The sequence below is a fragment of the Oncorhynchus kisutch genome, linkage group LG10 (genome assembly GCF_002021735.2).
Source record: "Oncorhynchus kisutch isolate 150728-3 linkage group LG10, Okis_V2, whole genome shotgun sequence".
Lineage (NCBI taxonomy): Eukaryota > Metazoa > Chordata > Actinopteri > Salmoniformes > Salmonidae > Oncorhynchus > Oncorhynchus kisutch.
In genome coordinates, this window is record NC_034183.2 from 19,302,910 (window position 1) to 19,326,217 (window position 23,308).

The 23,308-nt window shown below is 43.3% G+C and overlaps 1 protein-coding gene across 4 annotated transcripts in view; it reads left to right on the top strand.

The window, feature by feature from the left end:
* The first annotated feature begins 361 nt into the window (after positions 1-361).
* Positions 362-23,308, top strand: part of LOC109897869 (SHC-transforming protein 2) — a 28,540-nt gene continuing 5,593 nt past the window's right edge. For 2 of the 4 annotated variants that reach the window (XM_020492494.2, XM_020492495.2), the window contains exons 1-9: positions 6,814-8,721; positions 15,324-15,394; positions 17,861-17,921; positions 18,009-18,128; positions 20,190-20,243; positions 20,430-20,481; positions 20,703-20,829; positions 21,993-22,170; positions 22,713-22,806. In XM_020492494.2, the coding sequence (XP_020348083.1) occupies positions 7,981-8,721; positions 15,324-15,394; positions 17,861-17,921; positions 18,009-18,128; positions 20,190-20,243; positions 20,430-20,481; positions 20,703-20,829; positions 21,993-22,170; positions 22,713-22,806 (1,498 nt within the window). In that variant the 5' untranslated portion in view covers positions 6,814-7,980. Of the gene's footprint in view, positions 503-6,813; positions 8,722-15,323; positions 15,395-17,860; positions 17,922-18,008; positions 18,129-20,189; positions 20,244-20,429; positions 20,482-20,702; positions 20,830-21,992; positions 22,171-22,712; positions 22,807-23,308 lie in introns of those variants that run through there. The other 2 variants (XM_031833264.1, XM_020492496.2) reach the window with 2 other exon arrangements.

Consider the following 23,308-nt stretch of genomic DNA (forward strand, 5'->3'; position numbering starts at 1 on the left):
TGGTTTCTGGTCAATATGCAATAGCCTACATTTCCTTAAATAAGCTTGTATGGTCTGAAATGTTGCTAACTTTTTTGATGGATTTAAATTCTTCTGGCTATATATTGTGGCACCTGTTTTCACTCTCCTCCAACTCAAAGTAGCAGTAGGCCTAGATAGTATGCATTACCTCTGATACTGTTCAACAAGATCTGAGGCTACTCTCTCTATATCAGTCAAATCCTACATATTGATGACATCTGGTTTATAAGTAACTTCTCAACTCCCCTATGCCACAAACAAGCAAGTGATGTGATTGGTTGTTTAGGAGGTGGTGTGTGTGTGTGTGTATAAGACGTGTGGTAACTGTAGCTTGTTGCCATTTTTGGAGCAGAAGGGTCTTATTCTCACAATGCTGGTATGCTCTCTCACATACTCTGAACTTCCTTATATTTTTAGTTTGCTGGGTTACTGTTTCAAGTCAGGGCACCTTCACTACGCTCTCCAAGTGTCTGTGATATAGGTGAGTCTATTGCTTCCCTCAGAAGGACTTATGTTTACAGCATGTACAGTGTATTGTATTTGTTTGCTCTTTTAAAAATCACAGAGCACGCACACTTCAAATCTCGTGCATTTGTCATTTTTGTCAACACAAGTCATTTTATGATGCACTGAAACTTTTCAACTTCCACTGCTGCAAAAAGCTGACTTCTCCTGCTTGCAAATGAACCAAGCTATTTCTTGACATTTGTATGTGACCTTTTGCGTTGTAATCAAATGTTCCCTGTGTTGCCTTTTCAATTAGTGTCAGATTTGAACTATTTTGAACTATGCCTCCATGTCATCAGCAGTAACAAAACAATGTCCTCTGATGAACTACTGCTGACTGAGGTTATATATTGTGGGGAAAAACAAAATTTGTGTATTTCATCTCAGAGTCTGGGTTGTTGGAGGAAGTCACCAGGTTAATTTCGTGTCTTTATTAAATTTGAGCTCAAATGACCTTGTGTATTACAGTGTGAGGAGCTAGCCATGGAGTTATGCTCTGCCTTAATGAGTGGGTGGCATGCTTTAGTTGGTTGATTGCCCTCTACCTAGATAATGGGTGATTCAGTTAATTATTTGGTCATTCATGTTAACACCCTTACAGAAAAAACATGTGGAAATGAGTTCATGTAAAAATTCACATGCGAAAACAAGTGTTTTTGTAACACTTCACGTGATCATTTTCACATGTGTAGTTTAAGGTTATCACGTTACCACATTAACTTCTCATAATCATAATAATAATAATCACTTCACATGTAATCATGTAATGGAAACGTGTTTTTGGAGCACTTCACGTGATCACATTAAAATTCGAATTTTTTCTTCGTAAGGGCATGCTCTCCTATCACTGTTGGATACAAAGCCTAACCTTAAACCGTTAGCTGTCGCTCACCACCTTAAATAAGCATGCCCCATTCAGAAAATGTAGAACAAAGAACAGATATAGCCCTTGGTTCACCCCAGACTTGACTGCCCTTGACTAGCACAAAAACATCCTGTGGCGTTCTACATTAGCATCGAATAGCCCCCGCAATATGCAACTTTTCAGGGAAGTCAGGAACCAATATACACAAGCAGTTAGGAAAGCTAAGGCTAGCTTTTTCAAACAGAAGTTTGCATCCTCTAGCACTAATTCTAAAAAGTTTTGGGACACTGTAAAGTCCATGTAGAATAAGAGCACCTCCTCCCATCTGCCTACTGCACTGAGGCTAGGAAACACTGTCACCACCGATAAATGTACTATAATCAATCATTTCAAGAAGCATTTTTCTATGGCTGGCCATGCTTTCCATCTGGCTACCCCTACCCCGGCCAACAGCTCTGCACCCCCTGCAGCAACTTGCCCAAGCCCCCCCTGCTTCTCCTTCACCCAAATCCAGATAGCTGATGTTCTGAAAGAGCTGCAAAATCTGGATCCCTACAAATCAGCCGGGCTAGACAACCTGGACCCTCTCTTTCTGAAATTATCCGCCGAAATTGTTGCAACCCCTATTAGTAGCCTGTTCAACCTCTCTTTCATATCGTTTGAGATCCCCAAAGATTTGAGAGCTGCCACAAGTCATCCCCCTTTTCAAAGTTAACAAACAGATTACCGACCATTTCAAATCCCACCGTACCTTCTCCACTATGGTTTCCGAGCTTGGTCATGGATGCACCTCAGCCACGCTCAAGGTCCTAAACGATATAACCACCATCCATAAAAGACAGTACTGTGCAGCCGTCTTCATCGACCTGGCCAAGGCTTTCGACTCTGTCAATCACCGCATTCTTATCGGCAGACTCAACAACCTTGGTTTCTCAAATGACTGCCTTGCCTGGTTCACCAATTACTTCTCAGATAGAGTTCAGTGTGTCAAATCGGAGGGCCTGTTGTCCGGACCTCTGGCAGTGCCACAGGGTTCAATTCTTGGGCCGACTCTTTTCTCTGTATATATCAATGATGTTGCTCTTGCTGCTGGTGATTCTCTGATCCACCTCTACGCAGACCCCACCATTCTGTATATATCTGGCCCTTCTTTGGACACTGTGTTAACAAACCTCCAAACGAGCCTCAACGCAATACAACTCTCCTTCCGTGGCCTCCAACTGCTTTTAAATGTTAGTCAAATTAAATGCATGCTCTTCATCACTACTCTGGAAGGTTCTGACCTAGAATATGTGGACAACTACAAATGCCTAGGTGTCTGGTTAGACTGTAAACTCTCCTTCCAGACTCACATTAAGCATCTCCAATACAAAATTAAATCTAGAATCGGCTTCTTGTTTCACAACAAAGCCTCCTTCACTCATGCTGACAAACAGACCCTCGTAAAACTGACTCTCCTACCGATCCTTGACTTCGGCGATGTCATTTACAAAATAGCCTCCAACCACTCTACTCCGCAAACTGGATGTAGTCTATCACAGTGCCATCCATTTTTGTCACCAAAGCCCCATATACTACCCACCACTGAGACCTGTATGGTGGGTACATATTCGTTGCCAAATCCACTGGCTCCAGGTCATCTGTAAGTCTTTGCTAGGTAATGCCCCGCCTTATCTCAGCTCACTGGTCACCATAGCAACACCCACCCGTAGCATGCGCTCCAGCTGGTATATTTCACGGGTCATCCCCAAAGCCAACACTTACTTTGGTCGCCTTTCCTTCCAGTTCTCTGCTGCCAATGACTGGAATGAATTTCAAAAATCACTGAAGCTGGAGATATCTCCCTATCTTACTTTAAGCATCAGCTGTTAGAGCAGCTTACTGATCACAGTACCTGTACACAGCCAATCTGTAAATAGCCCACCCAACTACCTCATCCCCATATTGTTATTTATCTTCTTGCTCTTTTGCACCCCAGTATCTCTACTTGCACATCATCATCTGCACATCTATCACTCCAGTGTTAATGTTAAATTGTAATTATTTCGGCCTCTATGGCCTATTTATTGACTTACCTCCCTACTCTTCTACATTTGCACACACTGTACATAGATTTTTTCTATTTTGTTATTGACTGTACGTTTGTTTATGTGTAACTTTGTTGTTGTTTTTGTCTCAGTGCTTTGCTTTATCTTGGCCAGGTCGCAGTTGTAATTGAGAACTTGTTCTCAACTGACCTACCTGGTTAAATAAAGGTGAAATATATATAGATATTTTTTTTAAACATTAGCTGTTATTTATGTGTTGTAGAATGTGGAATTATGGTCACTGTGGAGTAACTGTATGAATTCATTAGGTCTCACTAGGGCTGTGCACAGTGTGTTGTGAGTCTGTTGGACATTATAATTATAATTGAAAAAGCCTGCTAAACCCCCTAGAGTTGATGTCCGTGCCCCCATATAAATTAATTAGCATAATAAAAACATCTCCATAAAAATCTGTCCGTTAAGCTAGAGTTATCGCACTTCCACATCTGCCGATGTCGCACGATGTCGCACTTACACATCTGCCGATGTCACACTTCCACATCTGCCGATGTCGCACTTCCACATCTGCCGATGTCGCACTTCCACATCTGCCGATGTCACACTTCCACATCTGCCGATGTCACACTTCGCATCTGCCGATGTCGCACTTCCCTATCTGCCGATGTCTCACTTCCACATCTGCCGATGTCTCACTTCCACATCTGCCGATGTCGCACTTCGCATCTGCCGATGTCGCACTTCCGCATCTGCGGTGAAAGGTGTCAGAGCTAGAGCGGTATTTGTCAGACCATTAGACATCCCAAAAATCGGTCCTCTCACAGAATTGTCTGTAGCGTTCGAACAGTTTGGCCCACAACTATTATGACCCCTCTATTGAAAGAGAACGCGGTGGTGGTGGTGTTCTCTGTTTTGCTCTATGTGCCCCACAAGCGTCTTGGAACTCTGAAATCGGTACAGCCGATCTGCCAACTTCTGTCTGAGGCGTTTGGACTACACACTAATATTACCCATCTGTGGAAAGGTGAGACTCTCACAAACACATACATGTCAGTTGTTTTGCTCTAGGATGCCCACAGACTCGTCTGAAGGTCCCCGGTACTAGTTGAATTTTTTGGGGGGAAGCATATATGGAGACAGTTTAGTGCCTTAAAAGTTCCATACAGCTTAGTAGACTCTAATGGGTTAATTCTACAGTTTTTACATACTTCATTATTTAAATAACTTTATACTTATCTTTATCAGTTAAACAAGATTATTTGCTTCTTTATGTCACACCTTGATCTGTGTCACCTGTCTTTGTCATTGTTTCCACCCCCCTCCAGGTGTCGCCCATCTTCCCCATTATCCCCTGGGTATTTAGACCTGCCAGTTCATCTTGTTTGTTCAAGCCAACCAGCGTTTTCTGTCTCAGCTCCTGCTTTCTCCAGTTTCTCTTTTCTTGCCCTCCTGGTTTTGACCCTTGCCTGTCCTGACTCCGAGCCCACCCGCCTGCCTGACCACTCTGCCTGCCCCTGACCCTGAGCCTGCCTACTGACCTGTACCTTCGCCACCATCTGGACCACCGACCTCTGCCTTACCCTGAGCCTGCCTACCGACCTGTACCTTCGCCACCATCTGGACTACCAACCTCTGCCTTACCCTGAGCCTGCCTACCGACCTGTACCTTCGCCACCATCTGGACTACCAACCTCTGCCTTACCCTGAGCCTGCCTGCCGCCTGGTACTGTTGCCACCTCTGGTTTCTGACCCCTGCCTGCATTGTCATGTCTTTTACCTGCCCCTGTTTGGGATATTAAACTATTGTTTATTTGACGTGGTCTGCATCTGGGTCTTACCTTCATACCTGATACTTTGTGTCTCTCATCCATTATTTTAGACTGTTTAGAGCTGAGTAGTGTTGTGTGTTCCAGAGTAGAATGGTTTCAGATTTAAATTATCATCCTAAATCCACTTCCTGTGTGTCTGATAATATGACATTGGGTTTGATTGTCTGCTGCGTGACGAAACATGTTTTTCTGCTGTGACCAAATTTTCCCAGAAAGATGAGCAGAACAAATCCTGGCTTAACCCACTTTGTCAGGGTTTTTGTAGACTACTCTCCCCCTCCCATGGTAACCTGAAATTGAGAGAATATGAGGGGACTAGAGTGGGGAGCTAAAAGGTCTGGTCTCCTCCTGCAGGCTCCTTTAGAAGATGGCGGATAGCTCTTGGGAGAGGGGTGGGGAAGGGGGGTACATGGGAGGAGAGGTCACATGGGCTGGGAGTAATTCTGAGTATTGCTGCAATTGCTGCTTTGTTAGATTATGCCTGTTTTTAGGACATGGAATCAATATGTGTGCATTTGCAAATTGGATGTTATACTTCACCATTTGGATGAGTCACATGACTGTGGCAAAATTTCCCCATCACCACTCATATAATCAATCTGAATGAATTGTTTACAATTTTATTTCTGCACCTTCATTTCTACTCAGATGTTTTCACATCTTCTCAGCTATTGTTGACCTTTAGTTGCAGTGCAGGAACCACTTGCTGAATTATTGTAGCCTTTAGGTGTTATAGATTAACAACCTTACCATAAGGGGGTAAACACCTACACACAGAACATATTTTTTATACCTTTATTTAACTAGGCAAGTCAGTTAAGAACAAATTCTTATTTACAATGGCCTAGGAACAGTGGGTTAACTGCCTTGTTCTGGGGCAGATTTTTACCTTGTCAGCTCGGGGATTTGATTTAGCAACCTTTCAGTTACTGGCCCAACGCTCTAACCACTAGGCTACCTGCCACCCCAAATATACCAACCACACAATGGAAAAGAGTACTTCCTGTTATTTGTTTACTGTGACAGATTGTCAAAGAGTTTATGATGCTCAGTCAAGTTCAGGCTCTCAGTCATCATCATCATCCCACTATGGAACCAGAAGTGTAGAGAGCAGAGAGATAACTAACTCTCTATGCACACTGGACTCTACCCACACACTCACATATACTTACACTGATACACACACACACTCACATATACTTACACTGATACACACAAACACTCACATATATACTTACACTGATACACACACACACATAACATGTGCACACATGCTTACTGACGCCACACACACACACACACACACACACACACACACACACACACACACACACACACACACACACACACACACACACACACACACACACACACACACACACACACACACACATATACTTACACTGATACACACACACACACTGCATACGCCCACACACACATAACATGTGCACACATGCTTACTGACGCCACACACACACATATACTTACACTGATACACACACACACTCACATATACTTACACTGATACACACACACACTGCATACGCCCACACACACATAACATGTGCACACATGCTTACTGACGCCACACACACACACACACACTCACCACATACGCTGCTGCTCCACATATGCTGCTGCTACAGCTCAGTCTTATCGATCCTGTCGTGACTTTACCCCTACCTATATGCACATAGCTACCTCAATTACCTCCGTACCCCTGCACATCAACTCGATACTGGTACTCCCTCTATATAGACATGTCATTTTTACTTGTTATTGTTATTTGTTCACTATGTATTTATTACCTGTGTTACAATTTCTATTTATTTTTGATTTTTTTGTCTTTAACTCTGGATTTTTGGAAAATAATTTGCAAGTAACTATTTCACTGGTAGTCTACACCTGTTGTTCACAAAGCATGTGGCAAATAAAATTACATTTTGATTCGACATAAGACTTCAGGTACAGTGGGCGTTTTTCTTTACAACCACTGATAATTCATTGCATTTTGTCAAAGTCACAGATGTTTTGTCTTATTTTACTGGCAGCACAATTCAGTCCCATAAATGTGATGTTAATGTGGCTAAAATATTATTAATGTGGCTAAATTAAGATTATTGACTCTTTCACTTAATCATGAATTGATGGTCTTTGTTAAAAATTGCATTCATGTATGTTTTGCTTTTGCAGCCATTGCCTAAGGTATGTCTTATGATAGGAAAAATCTCTATCTTTCTGTCATTCCCACATGTGGGGACATTATAATGTTGGTGTCTATGCGCTGCATATAGATACTGATTGTGTGTGTGCATGCGTGTGTGTGTGTGTGTGTGTGCGCTAGGAGGGAGGCTCAGGCAGATATGTGTTAGCTAATGCTGTCTGAGAGCAGCTGGGCAGGGCTAATAAATGAACAATAACACAATGACATCACCCAGAGAGAGAGAGAGTGGGGGTGCGTGCAAGCGAGCCAGAGCAAGGGAGAAGCTCAGATGCAGAGAGGCAGGAGAGAGAGAGAGAGAGCGTGTGTGAGTGGGAGAGCACTGGACAGTACTCACTCAACATTGACAGGGGATACAGCTCTTTCCAGAAGATTTTGCAGATTTTTTCCCCCCCTCTCTTCCATTGCACCTCTCCCCCTCCCCCTTTCCCCTTCCCCTCATCCTCTGTCAACCCCTCTCAGCCTTTGCTTCAGGCTGCTCCTCCGGGCATGCTACTTAAGCCAAAGTATGGCCGCTTTCGCAACGCCTCTGTGACCTCCTCCGACGACCTGATGCAGAGCTTAGCCATGAGCGGCAAAGTGGTGGCCACCCCTGTGGTCCTCTCCTCCGCCCCCAGCCTGCCGCTGCCCCCCCTGCCTCCTCTGGAGTCCATCCCCGGGTCCTCCTCCGCAGCCCCGGCCCTAGCCGACTCCCCCTGCCTGGACGGGGAGCAGGACGCCACCACCACTTTCTGCATGCTCATCCCCAGGATGCCTCAGTGGAAGTTCTCCAACACTCTGCTGAGCAGGAGCCCCTCCAACTCCAGCTCCAGCTCCAGCTCCAGCTCAAGCAAGGACTCCGGCAAGACTGCAGCCCCCTCATCGCAGGGCTCGCACGGCCCCAGTGGCCCTTCGGCCCCCAGTGGTCCCGTGGCAAGTCTGGCTGCTGTTTTGAACTCCTGTGACCCTGTGTGTGTCACCCCCTGTTCCCTACAGGCCATCAGCAGGCAGAGATCTGCAATGCGCTCAGCCAGTCCAGGGGGCCATGGAGCAGGGGCTGCAGAGGGCACAGGGAGCCTTGGGGGCCACAACGGCTTCAGGACAGGGATGAACCGCAGGACCAGGGTGGAGGGCATGTGGCTGGGAGGGGAGGACTTCAACCAGAAGGGCAGCTTCATCCACAAGCCCTCCCAGGGTTGGCTGCACCCAGACAAGAATATCACAGGCCCTGGGGCCTCCTACATTGTAAGGGTGAGTCACCATGCATGCAGTCCCTCTACAGCTCTCCGCATTACCCACATATTATTTTAATTCTGTGTATATTAAAGCATTTCTGCATTGCATTTTTTTAAGGGTCGTCTTCCGTGCTGTTAAATACTGTATCTGTCAGGGATAATTTGACAGCTTGTTGATGCTTTCCACCGAGTTCCTGTTATGTTGTTTACAAACAAACCTGTAGAATAGTGAATGATTTAAATCCCTTTCGGAGTAAAGCTTTAATAAGACAACACTGTCAGAAAGATATCCTGTTTGCAGATGACATTGGGACGTCTCATTCCTTGGAAATAATATCCCAATGTTAAGATGATAAACCACCCTAAGTGTGTCTCTTGGATACAATGGGACATTAGGATGCTGGGCAGTGTGTTATGCAGCCAATGTGTGGAGGCTGAGGAGTTAGATGGCTCTCTCTGCTTTATGTGGTGTGATGTAGTGGGCTGGGGAGACTGCGTCAACCTTCAGGCTTTCGAGTGGGTGGATGTCAGTTGAGTGAAATATAGATAATGGAATCGTAAACTGAACAACAAATATTGCATGTGGTGAGTGGAGTGAGTCAGAATCTATATTAATAGAATATGCATAACAAAGCAGAATAATTTAATGAGGTTCATCTCTAGTTTCAATGAAGTGTGTGTGTGGGAGGGGGATGTTTTGTGATTAGCCTGATTGTTTACGCCTAAGTGAAGGATTGGATGTCATGTTACTTCAGACAGACATACATTACATCGTCGTAATCAGTGACAACGGTTATTTAGCAAAAAAGCTAATATACAAAGATTTAGATATAATTTCCTGGTCTAAGCTGGTGACTTTGGCTCACAAAGGGTTACATCCGAGGCAGAGTGTTTGACGTCAATGTCAATGATCTCCCCCTCCTTTACTCCCCCCAGCCTCAATAAAACGACATGGCTCTTTATTAGCCCAGTCTAGGCCCAAGCACGCTTTGTAATTACATTACACACAGGCACCATTCATTCCTATATTCAATTACATTTAATCACAGTCATTTGCATCACATGTACTGGGGAAGAACTAGCGTGACATAGCAGGGTATTCTAGTCCATCTGTAGTAGCAGACAGCAGAGAGAGAACACCCAGCCAGGGGTTTCCCTCAGCTCTAATCCTGCTTTCCTCACATGCCTAACATAGTCTGCAGCTAAGCATGCTGCAAGGAGAAAAAATACCTAAGAGCATTATAGGAAATATTTCATTACTGTTACGCCCTGCACCAGTTTTCATTAGCAGTTTGCTGTAGCCTACCATTATAATAATATTTAAATGGCCCCTGCAGCCAGCCAGGCAGATAAGATGGCAGTGTGTATATAGTGTATATATATATATATATATATATATATATATATATATATATATATATATATATATATATTACTGTCTGCATGACAGCAGATTTCTGCTGCGCTCTGCTTTTCTCTCTGCCATCTTTATATCTTTATATATTTATTTTATTTTTTATTTAACCTTTATATAACTAGGCAAGTCAGTTAAGAACAAATTGTTATTTACAATCACGGTCTACCAAAAGGCAAAATGCATCCTGCGGGGACGGGGGGCTGGGATTAAAAATTTAAATAAATGAAATAAAAATAACAATAAAAATAAAAATATTGGAAAAAACACACATCAGGACAAGAGAGACAACACAACACTGCATAAAGAGAGACAACACAACACTGCATAAAGAGAGACAACACTGCATAAAGAGAGACAACACAACACTGCATAAAGAGAGACAACACAACACTGCATAAAGAGAGACAACACAACACTGCATAAAGAGAGACAACACAACACTGCATAAAGAGAGACAACACAACACTACATAAAGAGAGACAACACAACACTGCATAAAGAGAGACAACACAACACTGCATAAAGAGAGACAACACAACACTGCATAAAGAGAGACAACACAACACTGCATAAAGAGAGACAACACAACACTGCATAAAGAGAGACAACACAACACTGCATAAAGAGAGACAACACAACACTACATAAAGAGAGACAACACAACACTGCATAAAGAGAGACAACACAACACTGCATAAAGAGAGACAACACAACACTGCATAAAGAGAGACAACACAACACTGCATAAAGAGAGACAACACAACACTGCATAAAGAGAGACAACACAACACTGCATAAAGAGAGACAACACAACACTGCATAAAGAGAGACAACACAACACTGCATAAAGAGAGACAACACAACACTGCATAAAGAGAGACAACACAACACTGCATAAAGAGAGACAACACAACACTGCATAAAGAGAGACAACACAACACTGCATAAAGAGAGACAACACAACACTACATAAAGAGAGACAACACAACACTGCATAAAGAGAGACAACACAACACTGCATAAAGAGAGACAACACAACACTACATAAAGAGAGACAACACAACACTGCATAAAGAGAGGCCTAAGACAACAACACAGCATGGTGGCAATACAACATGGCTGCAGCACAACATGGTAGCAGCACAAAACAGGGTGCAAACATTATTGTGCACAGACAACAGCACAAAGGGAAAGAAGGTAGAGACAACAATACATCACGCAAAGCAGCCACAACTGTCAGTAAGAGTTTTTTATTTTTTACCTTTATTTAACTAGGCAAGTCAGTTAAGAACAAATTCTTATTTTCAATGACGGCCTGCGAACAGTGGGTTAACTGCCTGTTCAGGGGCAGAACGACAGATTTTGTACCTTGTCAGCTCAGGGATTTGAACTTGCAACCTTTTGGTTACTAGTCCAATGCTCTAACCACTAGGCTACCCTGCCGCCCATAGTGTCCATGATAGAGTCTTCGAATGAAGAGATGTGCTGCTGCCATTGTTTTTATTGTTGTTGTTTATTTTCTTATTTTACCAAGTAAAAAAAAAACACATTCTCATTTACAGCAACGACATGGGGAATAGTTACAGGGGAGAGGAGGAATGAGCCAATTGGAAGCTGGGGATGATTAGGTGACACAATAAGTGCCAATAAGTGCCATGTCATCTTTAGTGACCATAGAGAGTCAGGACAACCGTTTAACGTCCCATCTGAAAGACAGCACCCTGCACAGGGCAGTGTCCCCATTCACTGCCCTGGGGCATTGGGATATTTTTTTTAGACCAGAGGAAAGAGTGCCTCCTACTGGCCCTCCAACACCACTTCCAGCAGCATCTGGTCTCCCATCCAGGGACTGACCAGGATCAACTCTGTTTAGCGTCAGAGGCAAGCCAGCAGTGAGATGAATGCCACATCGTCTTCTCTCTTCTCTGCTGGAGGGAGACACAGGCAGACAGACATTGGCAGAGAGGCAGGCAGACAGACACCATTGTGCACATTTCCTCCCAGGCACTTCCTCCCTGTCCCTGCAGCCAGCCGACCACCCCGGCAAGCTGAGGCAGAAAGCTGTGGTGTGGTGGCCCTGCATCTGCCTCTTCCACAGCCATACCACTGCAATGCAGGCCTTCTGAAACCAAACCCACACAGCCATCCATCCACCCTGACCTGTAAAACTGCAACATGAGAAATACTAAGAGAGTTATTCAGTGAAAAGAAAAAAGACTTGCACCTTGGTTGGACTGTGAGGTAGCGACAGTGCAGTATAACTTTTCCACCTAGAAACATGAGCCCCTAGCCAGTATCTCCCTGCATCTATCTAGAGAGCGGAGCATCAACAGCATAGATATTAGATCGACTTTGGCTGGAGACTTGAACAGGATGTTCTTGGATAGAGGGACCAAATTTGCCTCTGTAATATGATAGATACCCTTTGTTGACAGTCACTTCCTTCAAGGCAAGGCAACAGCGAAGATGGCGTGTCTTTCAGAGGAAGAGAGCTGGCTAAGAAGAAGGACACATTTTCAGAATTTCTCTGGAATGTTTCTTGGAAACGCTGCATCACAGGTTTCCGGAAGGGAGCATTAGAGATTATGTCGGGGGGGCAGAAGTAGAGTAGAGCGCTCGAAAGCACAGTGTATCGTCCGAGAGAGAGTGACAATGAAGGCATTGAGAAGAAGCTAGAGAGAAGGAGAGGGAAAATGAGGGAGAGGAGGAGACTGTCTGACTGATGGAAGACTTCCCCTGTCTCCTAATCTGGTTAGGGTGCTTGTTTAGTTCTGAGGCAGTGGAGTTAGCCTGATTATTTATTTCCCTGTCTCTGGCAGCAGCCAGCCACAACAACAGATCCAGACAAACTACACATACAGTAACAAGACATTGATTGAGCTTGAGTCAAATGAGGATGCATAGGTTGGCTAAGCTCCTACACCTGCGAAAGTGAAGGAGACTACAGTATACCTACCCCATACACTGCATGTTTAACACATTAAGAACGTTCTTCTTAATATTAGGTTGCCTCAATTCATCATGGGCTCTACAAGGTGTGGAAAGAGTTCCACAGGCATGCTGGCCCATGTTGACTCCAATGCTTCCCACAGTTGTGTCAAGTTGGCTGGATGTCCTTTGGGTGGTGGACCATTTTTGAGACACACAGTAAACTGTTGAGCATGAAAAACCCAACAGTGTTGCAGTTCTTGACACAAACCAGTGCCCCTGGCACCTACTACCATACCCGATTCAAAGGCACTTAAATATTTTGTCTTGCCCGTTCACCATCTGAATGGCACACATACACAATCCATGTCTCAAGGCTTAAATATCATGTCACACCTGTCTCCTCCCCTTCATCTACACTGATTAAAGTGGATTTAACAAGTGACATCAATAAGGGATCATAGCTTTCACCTGTATTCACTTGGTCAGTCTATGTCATGGAAAGAGCAGGTGTTGCTAATGTTTTGTACACTCAATGTACATACAGCAGGTTGATACTGTATAGTGGAAGCACAGTCAACTTGGTGTGCTCTTTAAAGTAGCACAGTAATGCAAATGTGTCTGCGTAGGTGTGTGTGTGTGTGTGTGTTCACTCGGCTGAATTATCTGTTGTCTATATTGGTGTTTGGTTTTGCGTGGGTGTGGTTGTCCCACTTAGACCTAGAGGACATGTCATAAGAGGCATGTTTTTAATTAGAAAAGAAAGATTAGCCACATCCACTCTGCCCCTGGCTCTGTCACACCTAAACACTGTTGGAGATTTTCCAGTCATCGGAGGATTTTCAGTAACCTATACTGTTCTCTTTGAAGTAGAAAGAATAATCAATAATAATCAATATAAGCTTAAATATTAGACATATGCAAGCAGAATGAAGGCTAAACCTATGTGAGTGTCCAAGCTAGATCAACATGGAATTGACCATTGGACATGTAAGGAACAGAACGTAAGCAGAATCTGTGTAGATGAGGCAAGGTAAACTAACAAGACGTGACTGGTCTGGGCCATATCTGATCTTGTGAAGGCTACTGGACACTCAGACAAGTTAAGCATACGTTGATAATGTAGGTCTGAATGTGTAAAGACCTTTGGACAGACACTTTAGCTAAGGGGTATGCATGCCACGCCACCAATAGAATCTATGCCCCAATATCTGTGCCAATAAGAGAATGGAAACTATGTAACAAAGCAAATGGGGTGATGATGTTATGTAAAGGTAAAAATGTATAAAAGCCAAGCACTAAGAATGAGAAGGCAGTCTTCCATGGAGGTGCTCGGCTTTTGTTGTTCTCTGCAATAAAAGTCTAATTGAATTCACAAGCTCCGGTATCTGAATAATATTTGTTTTAATACTTTCCACGACAACACCCATGGATTTCAATTGCTAATCAAGACAAATTAAATACAAATGACAAAATGTGTCCTTTTCTGTGAGCTGTGTACCGTTGGGCCTCCGGGCATGATGCATAGACAGAAGAGGATTTTAAAGAGATGTGGCCTATTTAAACATCATTTAAATTGGCTTAGATCTATGATGTTTATATTACTCCGATGCTGATATGGTTCAATAATACAGCCAATTTAATGTCCTAGTATTCGTAGCATACGTATGATGTCCTAGTATTCGTAGCATACGTATGATGTATAATAGTCTTTTTGGTAGTAGATGGGAGTTTCAGTGTGACTAATAACAGACTCCAGGGGAGCCCTGGTGATGGAGCAACCTCTCCCAGAGCACTTTCCTGGGTCTCCCGTGACACACACTCTAACGAACACACACCCACACACAAAACACACACAAACACACACACACACACACTCACACACTCCTTTGGGGCCTCTGAGGCTGCAGCTCCCTAATCTAATACCCATTATTACCACCTTAACCAGACCATTACCCCGTCCCTAACACTGCCTGCAAATGACTGGGCCTCAGACTATGTTACTATATGGGGTATTAGTACTATGGTATAGATATTTTTCATACTATACAGTAATGTGTTAACCATTCTGGAAATACATGCCACACTGTGTGTGACCCATTGCCGTAGTGCCATGTATCAGTGAAAAGGGCGGTCATGACAGTTCCTGTCTTGTAAAGTACTGTATTTATTAACGACCCTCTAATTGGATTGAGGAAAGGAATCTATAGAAGAATACATCTGGGTTGGAAATCTGTCATGTGATAAAGTATGTTGTTTTTCTGTCTTTGCAGTACATGGGCTGCATTGAGGTGTTGAAGTCGATGCGATCGCTGGACTTCAACACTCGGACCCAGGTGACGAGGTAAGTGAGAGTTGAGAATGTCCTGCTTGTGATGAGTCAGTAGAACTCAATCTGAGCAGAGGGAGAAGGTAAACACAAGTCACAGTGAGATTCACAGGCATGCCAGTCCTGCTTTCCCCTGTAATGATATCACTAGAGGGAAACAGTTCCTGCAGAAGGCCCAGAATACTGTGACATTTTGACGGAGCCATTTATGCATGTCAATGGCACATGTGAGCTTTTGCTGTGTGTGTAACTGTTGGCACTCATGTGTGTTTGTGTGTCTGTGTGCGCGGGGCTCCTTGCCTGAGTTGGAGCAGTGTAGGCCCTCCCTATATTTCTCTCCTCCATGATCGATTGTCAGTAATCTGAGCCCACACACACACAGGGCTTAAGTGCTGGGGGAGAGGCAGAGATGGAGTGATGGAGAGATCTATTATTGATGATGCTCGCTAATGACTGTGGAGAGCTGAGCTGCAGTGGTCCACATGGACTCTACCCTGCCTGTCTGTGGGAGACAGAGTAAAACAACAAGGATGAAGGAAGTGGGAGAAATATAATGTTTATATGGTTTAAAGAGCAGAGATTGAAGATGGATGTATTTATGACAGTGTTATGGCAAGATCTATGATATAATGAACTTACCAGTGCTCCGTTTGAATAATTTAGTAACGAGCTCAGTTATCATTGCTTTCAGAATGACATTTGTTTACACTATACCGTTATTGTTTAAGGATATTGAAGAACAGTTTGGGATGTTTACATTTAACCATGCATTCCGAATTAATTAATTTAATGAAATGAGTTTTTCCTGTTTTTCCTGTTCTGCTTCTATTAGTTTTTTTTCCGGTTGTGTATTTTCTGCAGTCGTTTGTTATTGGCAGCTTAACAAATATCCTGTCATTCCCCATGAAACAACTTCAAAGACTGCCTGGAGATTAAACCACTGATTATTTGTTGGTCCTGCATGAGTCTGAAGGTCCTCTTTGACAGGTCATGCAGTGTCATGGTTTTGGACCAATATGCTCCAATGGGACTGTACTTGGCCAGGACAGAGACTGTAGACTAACGCACCAAAACACTCACGCCCAGGATCCATGCACTGCTATTCTCCCAGGCCTCAAGTTGAGTTACATGCAAATGCTGTTTTCCAAAACTCTCTTAAAAGTCCTTTACTGGAGATGGACGCTGATCCTTGACTCTAGCTGGCGCCACCACCTGTCCCCTCTGTCCCCTGACAGACCCTGTGTTCCGGCTATCTCTGCCACCACACAAGGGGACAACATCATCAGACATCATCACTCATTAGTCCCCAAGGCTGCCCATGCTCACAGTTAGAGCAGCCTAATGGCATAGAATACACTGCAGTACTACACCACAAAATGTGGCTCTCCCATTGCTTCTGAATCAGGAGAATAAATGGAGAGGAAAATGAAGGCTAAATCGAATAGAGCCTAATGAGGCCATAAATCCTCAGACCAAGACATCAATCATGCTGAGATGTTTTTGTTCCTTACCCAAACAGAATTTACTGGGGAGAATATGCTTATGTGAACTCAGCTGAATAGGATATAGATATGAAGTGTTTCTCCTGTTAGCCTTGTGTAAACTGAGATTAGACATCTTCTGTCCTGCTTTGATCTGAGGGACCTCCCTGTGACCCTTTTATTTTATTGGATTTATTTCACCTTTATTTAACCAGGTAGGCAAGTTGAGAACAAGTTCTCATTTACAATAGCGACCTGGCCAAGATAAAGCAAAGCAGTTCGACACATACAACGACAGAGTTACACATGAAGTAAAACAAACATACAGTCAATAATACAGTAGAAAAATAAGTCTATATACAATGTGAGCAAATGAGGTGAGATAAGGGAGGTAAAGGCAAAAAAGGCCATGGTGGCAAAGTAAATACAATATAGCAAGTAAAACACTGGAATGGTAGATTTGCAATGGAAGAATGTTCAAAGTAGAAATAAAAATAATGGGGTGCAAAGGAGCAAAATAAATAAATTAAATACAGTAGAGAAAGAGGTAGTTGTTTGGGCTAAATTTTTGAAGTGAGATGGATTGGTGACCCCTGACCTCTGACCTGAGGCTGAGGGAGGGGCTACTGACCTGCTTTCTCTATAGCTTACGTAACCACTTCACCCATAAGCTGTCTATAGGTTGAGGATGAAGGAGTACAGTTAGACTTTTCAACATTTTCCCATGTAGCTGCTTGATGCTGAATTCTAAATTGACCCCTGGCCCATATCCTCTTTAGTAGATCTGAGTGGATTGGCTAGGTGTATCCAACATGGCAAGATGCTCTTCTAGACTATCAAAGGGCAAGATGGAAATATTACCATGATGCTCAGATCTAGAACTCTTCAATGGTATGGTTAAGGGGGAGATATGGGATTCAGTATGGCTGTAACTGTCTCGTCTTAGTGTGTTGTCATTGTGACCCCTTTGCCTCTCCTCTTTCCCTCTCCACCCACCCAGGGAGGCCATCAACAGACTGTGTGAAGCTGTGCCTGGGAGTAAGGGGGCCTGGAGGAAGAAGGTGGGCGAAAAAATATGTTGATGCAACACTGTAGTTAAGTTTGTGTGTGTGTGATGCTAACCCAGGCTCTGTGCTCCTGTCCTGAAGAACATTAACAAGGCCCTGCAGACCATCATGGGGAAGAGTAACCTGCGCTTCGCTGGTATGGGCATCGCTGTCAACATCTCTATAGAGGGCCTCAACCTGCTCATCCCCACGACACGACAGGTTAGGGATCCCCTCTCTACAACTAACCACAGAACATAGCACAGGATATCACACCCAGGGCCATCAGTGGAGTATGGCAGTCGCTACAAAAAAGTAGACCAAAATGATTCCAATCCCGATTAAAATGTACTAGTTGGCTGGCTTTATGACCATGCAGAGCATCGCTTGGAGAGAAGCTGCCAGTCTAGCCTGCATGCCCTTCTCTCACTTTAAAGTGGAACTGAAACGCTCAAATCAACCTACATCATTGTTTTACAGTTCCGATGTTAGGTTTTCTTGTAGAATGTGCTTTTAGAGCATAATATTATACGTTTTTTGAGCGCCTAGCAGAAGCTAAGAGAGATGTGGCCGCAGCCATATTGAAACCACGTCAGGGGAATGGTAGAGCGTCCGTGTGCCTACTTTACTCATGGATTTTTTTTAAACAAGACTCTGATAAAGAAGTGAATAAACTTAAAGTTAAAACTACCAATTTGAGATGGAAAAACAACAAAATACACACAATCATGTTAACAAGCCTTTATAATCCGGTTAAAAATCCACTTGCATACATTTTTGAGCTCATTAAGCTGTAGGCTACATTACAGTGATTTTCACATGGGCAGTGGATCTACTTTTACCCGACATTGTGTAAGCTAGCTAAATGCATGATGCCCACAAGAACAAAGTTGATAGCTAGCATCGAATAAGCCGGAGTAGTCCAGTCCACTTGCACATGTTTTTGTGTTCATTCAGCGAGTAAGGTCTAGCTGTGTTAAACATTACTAGTAGTTTTGACTTGGGCATCGGTTAGCCGAAGTTAAGGCCTTTTCTCACCAACTGCTTTGCGGTCTTATTTTCATATACTGTGTTTTTATTGTTGTCAAAATGAAAGCATTCTCATTGAGGCTCCTAACATGCATTGTAATCTGTGCTGCCTGTCAGACGAACCATTCAAGGATGTCATTGGTGATACGTTATCAAGATGGCGGCACGTAGTAGTCAGATGAGCCAATTTCCAAACGTTTTAACATAAATATGAGTTTTAGCAGTTTTAAGGGTAGCATCATGCTTCTTTATCACATTTGGTTAACAAAATCACCTTAACTTACTACAATATTTCAGTTAATCTTGAAGAAGGCAAAGAGCAGAGACAGTGCCTCGGCCTAGTAAGCCTCGTGGCCAGCTGTTTTATGCATCTGTTACTTTCACATTGATCTCGGCATTTGAAGATGGCCTAGTTGTGACTTGTTATGCATCTATTTCACGTAGCACGGTATGGGCCTTTCCACAAGTACATGCATCATTTTATGATGCGGTTGAGATTGTATGCATTTCCACTGACATTTAAAGCCATTATTGCGGTGAGAATTAATGTCTGGGGTCATTTTTGTTTGTTTTTGTTGTTCTCCAAATAGCATTTTAGAGTTTTTCAATTGTGTAGAAATGCAGTAAATGACATTCAACTTCCTCCACCACGGAGAGGTGAGACCAATTGGGTTAGCTAATGCCAGGTCTGTGATATGAAAGGTGTGATCAGGCGCGTCAGTTCAGCTAAACCTAGGGAATGGCAAAGCTAGGGAATGACAAACCTAGGGAATGACAACACTTGGGAATGACAAAACTAGGGAATGACAAAGCTAGGGAATGACAAAGCTAGGGAATGGCAAAGCTAGGGAATGGCAAAGCTAGGGAATGGCAAAGCTAGTGAATGACAAAGCTAGGGAATGGCAAAGCTAGGGAATGGCAAAGCTAGGGAATGGCAAAGCTAGGGAATGGCAAAGCTAGGGAATGGCAAAACTAGGGAATGACAAAGCTAGGGAATGGCAAAGCTAGGGAATGGCAAAGCTAGGGAATGGCAAAGCTAGTGAATGATGAAGTGGGGTGTGGGTGGGGGGCTATCACACTTCATATCACACACTTGGCTTTGGCTAGCTCACAGCAGGGTAGTGCAACACAAAGCAATAAATTGCTATTTTTTTAGCTTCCTGTTTTAGGATAGCTGATTAGTAGAAGATGTGATATTGATGTGGTGAAGGACTGATATAAAGTCCTTCCTTTCTTTCTCTCTCTCTTTCACAGGTGATAGCACACCATCCCATGGAGTCCATCTCCTTTGCCTCTGGGGGAGACACGGTGAGAGTTTGTAGCATAAGTGCACTTTAGGCTTTCCCTGTTTTCCTCTTGTCTGTTTGTTGAAATGGGCCGCTTGGTAGACTGCATGTCTGACTTGGCTGCTTTTCACCGTTTTCCAATCCTGTGACCATCTTATTCAATTATATCCTAATTCATCAGAGTTTGAGGTTTTTCCCTCCATTGCAGGACACGCCGGATTATGTTGCTTATGTGGCCAAAGATCCAGTCAATCAGAGAGGTATCTTCAGTTCACCATTCTATTTCATAAACAGAAATAATATGTCTATTATACGTCCATGCAGTTTCTTCCTGGCATTAAATGCATGAGAGTTTACTGACAATATGGTTCACTAACAGTTGTTTAAGTTAAAGATGGAAAACATCTAACTATTCTTTAAAATATAAGTTGTTATGCTCACAGGGGCGTTGCAGCACTCACATCCACTGTGTTCTCTTCAGCATGCCATATCCTGGAGTGTGGTGACGGTCTAGCCCAGAATGTCATCAGTACCATCGGCCAGGCCTTTGAACTGCAGTTTAAACAGTACCTCCACAGCCCTCCCAAAGCCATCCCTACCATGGAGAGGTGAGACCAATGATTTATATATACACTAGATCAAGCCTGATGATGAGTTGGTTATTTTAATTAGCTGTGTAGTGCTAGGGCAAAAAACAAAACGTTACTCAGGACCAAGTTTGAGAAACCCTGCAATAGATGACTGATAGGAGACGCTGTGTTGAAGTCACCGTGCCTCCACCATTGTAGAAAATAGGAAGCTATAGAAATGCATGTATTAATGTCTACATTAGTTTTTGCCATGTTTATTCTATTACAGAAGCCTTTGTGCATACTTTTAAATTAGATTATGTGAGCTAAACATAATAAAGTATAGAAAAACATATAAAACTATATGTAATTTTGGGCGACCTGACCAAATTCACATAGTAAGTTAGAGATCTGTCATTCTCATTGAAAGCAAGTCTAAGAAGTGGTAGATCTGTTCTATGTTTACTATTTCTATGCTTCCCATTCTTATGTTTAGTTTTTGCGGTTTTTAATTTGGTTTTGTACACCAGCTTCAAACAGCTGAAAATATCATATTTTTGGTTATGAAAAAGATATTTCACAGCTGTTTAGATGGTACAATGATTCTCCACACCATACATCCTAGTTTTGTCACATAAACTGAAATTAGGCAAACTATTAGCGTTTTAGCAACCAGGAAATGGCGTAGCGACTTTCTGCATAGTGCACCTTTAAAGTCAAATTTTTTGAAATGACTAATGTTACTGTCCCCACTACAACAACAAAAAATACTTAAATACAACACAATGTATTCATCCTATGTGGTTAGCACACATTGGTACAGTGCAAGCATGGTGTCCTATTTAAAGCGTTGACATTTTACACTGACACACTCAACTCGATATGAAACTCGTCCTTTTTTCTCTCGGTCAGGTGTTAGAAATGTGATATGCTGCGCTCAGATTTCAGCCCATCATCCTGTTTTGATCCCAATTAAATCAAAACTGTTATTTAAAGTGTAATGTGTTTCGCTGTGTCACCGGGTAGACAGAAGAACTCTACTGTACCTGCTCTGCTCTTGATTCAAATGTATCTCCTGCTACCAACAATATAACCATTCAAACCTAGTGTTTTATGTTATCAGCTGTGGAGGATGTGTCTGATCCCTTTTCCTTGTCACATTTGGAAATTCAATTACCTCTATTCTAACCGTGTCACCTCAGGAACATCAGGACAGAGGACTCGGCGTGGGGTGATGACGAGGACTCCTCGGAGCATGACTACTACAACAGCATCCCAGGGAAGGAGCCTCCTGTTGGAGGAGTGGTGGACTCGAGGCTGAGGCCTTGTACGGCCTTGCTGGGCCACGTCCACAGCCAACCACAGAGCAAGGCAGCGCAGGTGATTCCCCAGCCTCCAGGATTACCTACATAAACCCTTTGATCTAGTATCTGTGGGCACACGACTGATGACCTTGCCTGCCTTACAAGCAAGGTCTTACAGTAGCAGTGAACTCAATAACTGTAGATTTAATTTTACCTTTATTTAACTAGGCAAGTCAGTTAAGAACAAATTCTTATTTTCAATGACAGCCTAGGAACAGTGGGTTAACTGCCTTTTCAGGGGCAGAACGACAGATTTGTACCTTGTCAGCTCGGGGTCTTACAGCTCGGGGTCCAACGCTCTAACCACCAGGCTACCCTGCTACATAGTTACAAGAGATAGACATCACAGGAGATAGACACCAGGCCTCTGGGTTGCCTAATTGGCGAGAGAAAACTCTTCCTTATACCCTACAGTCTATACTGAGGATTCAAACATATGGTGTCTGTAGAAGTGTATTATATAGGCAAGAGGGGAACTATTTATTAACAGGTGGTCTGAAGAGTCATAAAGAAGCACTATTAGTAATGCTAATGAGATTTTGTGGAATCTGTTTTTAGATCGGTTCTCCGGCCAGGAGAGACACGATGTCCTACCCCTCAGGTCAGCTGTGCTACGAGCTTCACTGGGACACTGAGAACAACGGCAGCTCAGGTGAGACACCATGTGGCCTGATATGGTACTGCAGGACACAATACTGCAAGTCATAGGCATTATAATGGTTGGGTAAATAATACATTTTCATTCTCATATAATTTCATCAAAGTATATACACTACATGGACAAAAGTATGTGCTCGTCAAACATCTCATTCCAAAATCATGGGAATTAATATGGAGTTGGTAGTCTCTCTTTGCTGCTATAACAGCCTCCACTCTTCTGGGAAGTCTTTCCACTAGATGTTGTAACATTGCTGCTGGAACTTGCTTCCATTCAGCCACAAGAACATTAGTGAGGTCGGTCACTGATGTTAGGCGATTAGGCCTGTCTCGCAGTCGACGTTCCAATTCATCCCAATGATGCTCGATGGGGTTGAGGTCATGGGCTCTGAGAAGGTGAGTCAAGTTCTTCCACACCGATCTCGACCAACCATTTCGTTTTGGACCTCGTTTTGTGCACGGGGGCATTGTCATGCTGAAACAGGAAAGGGTCATCC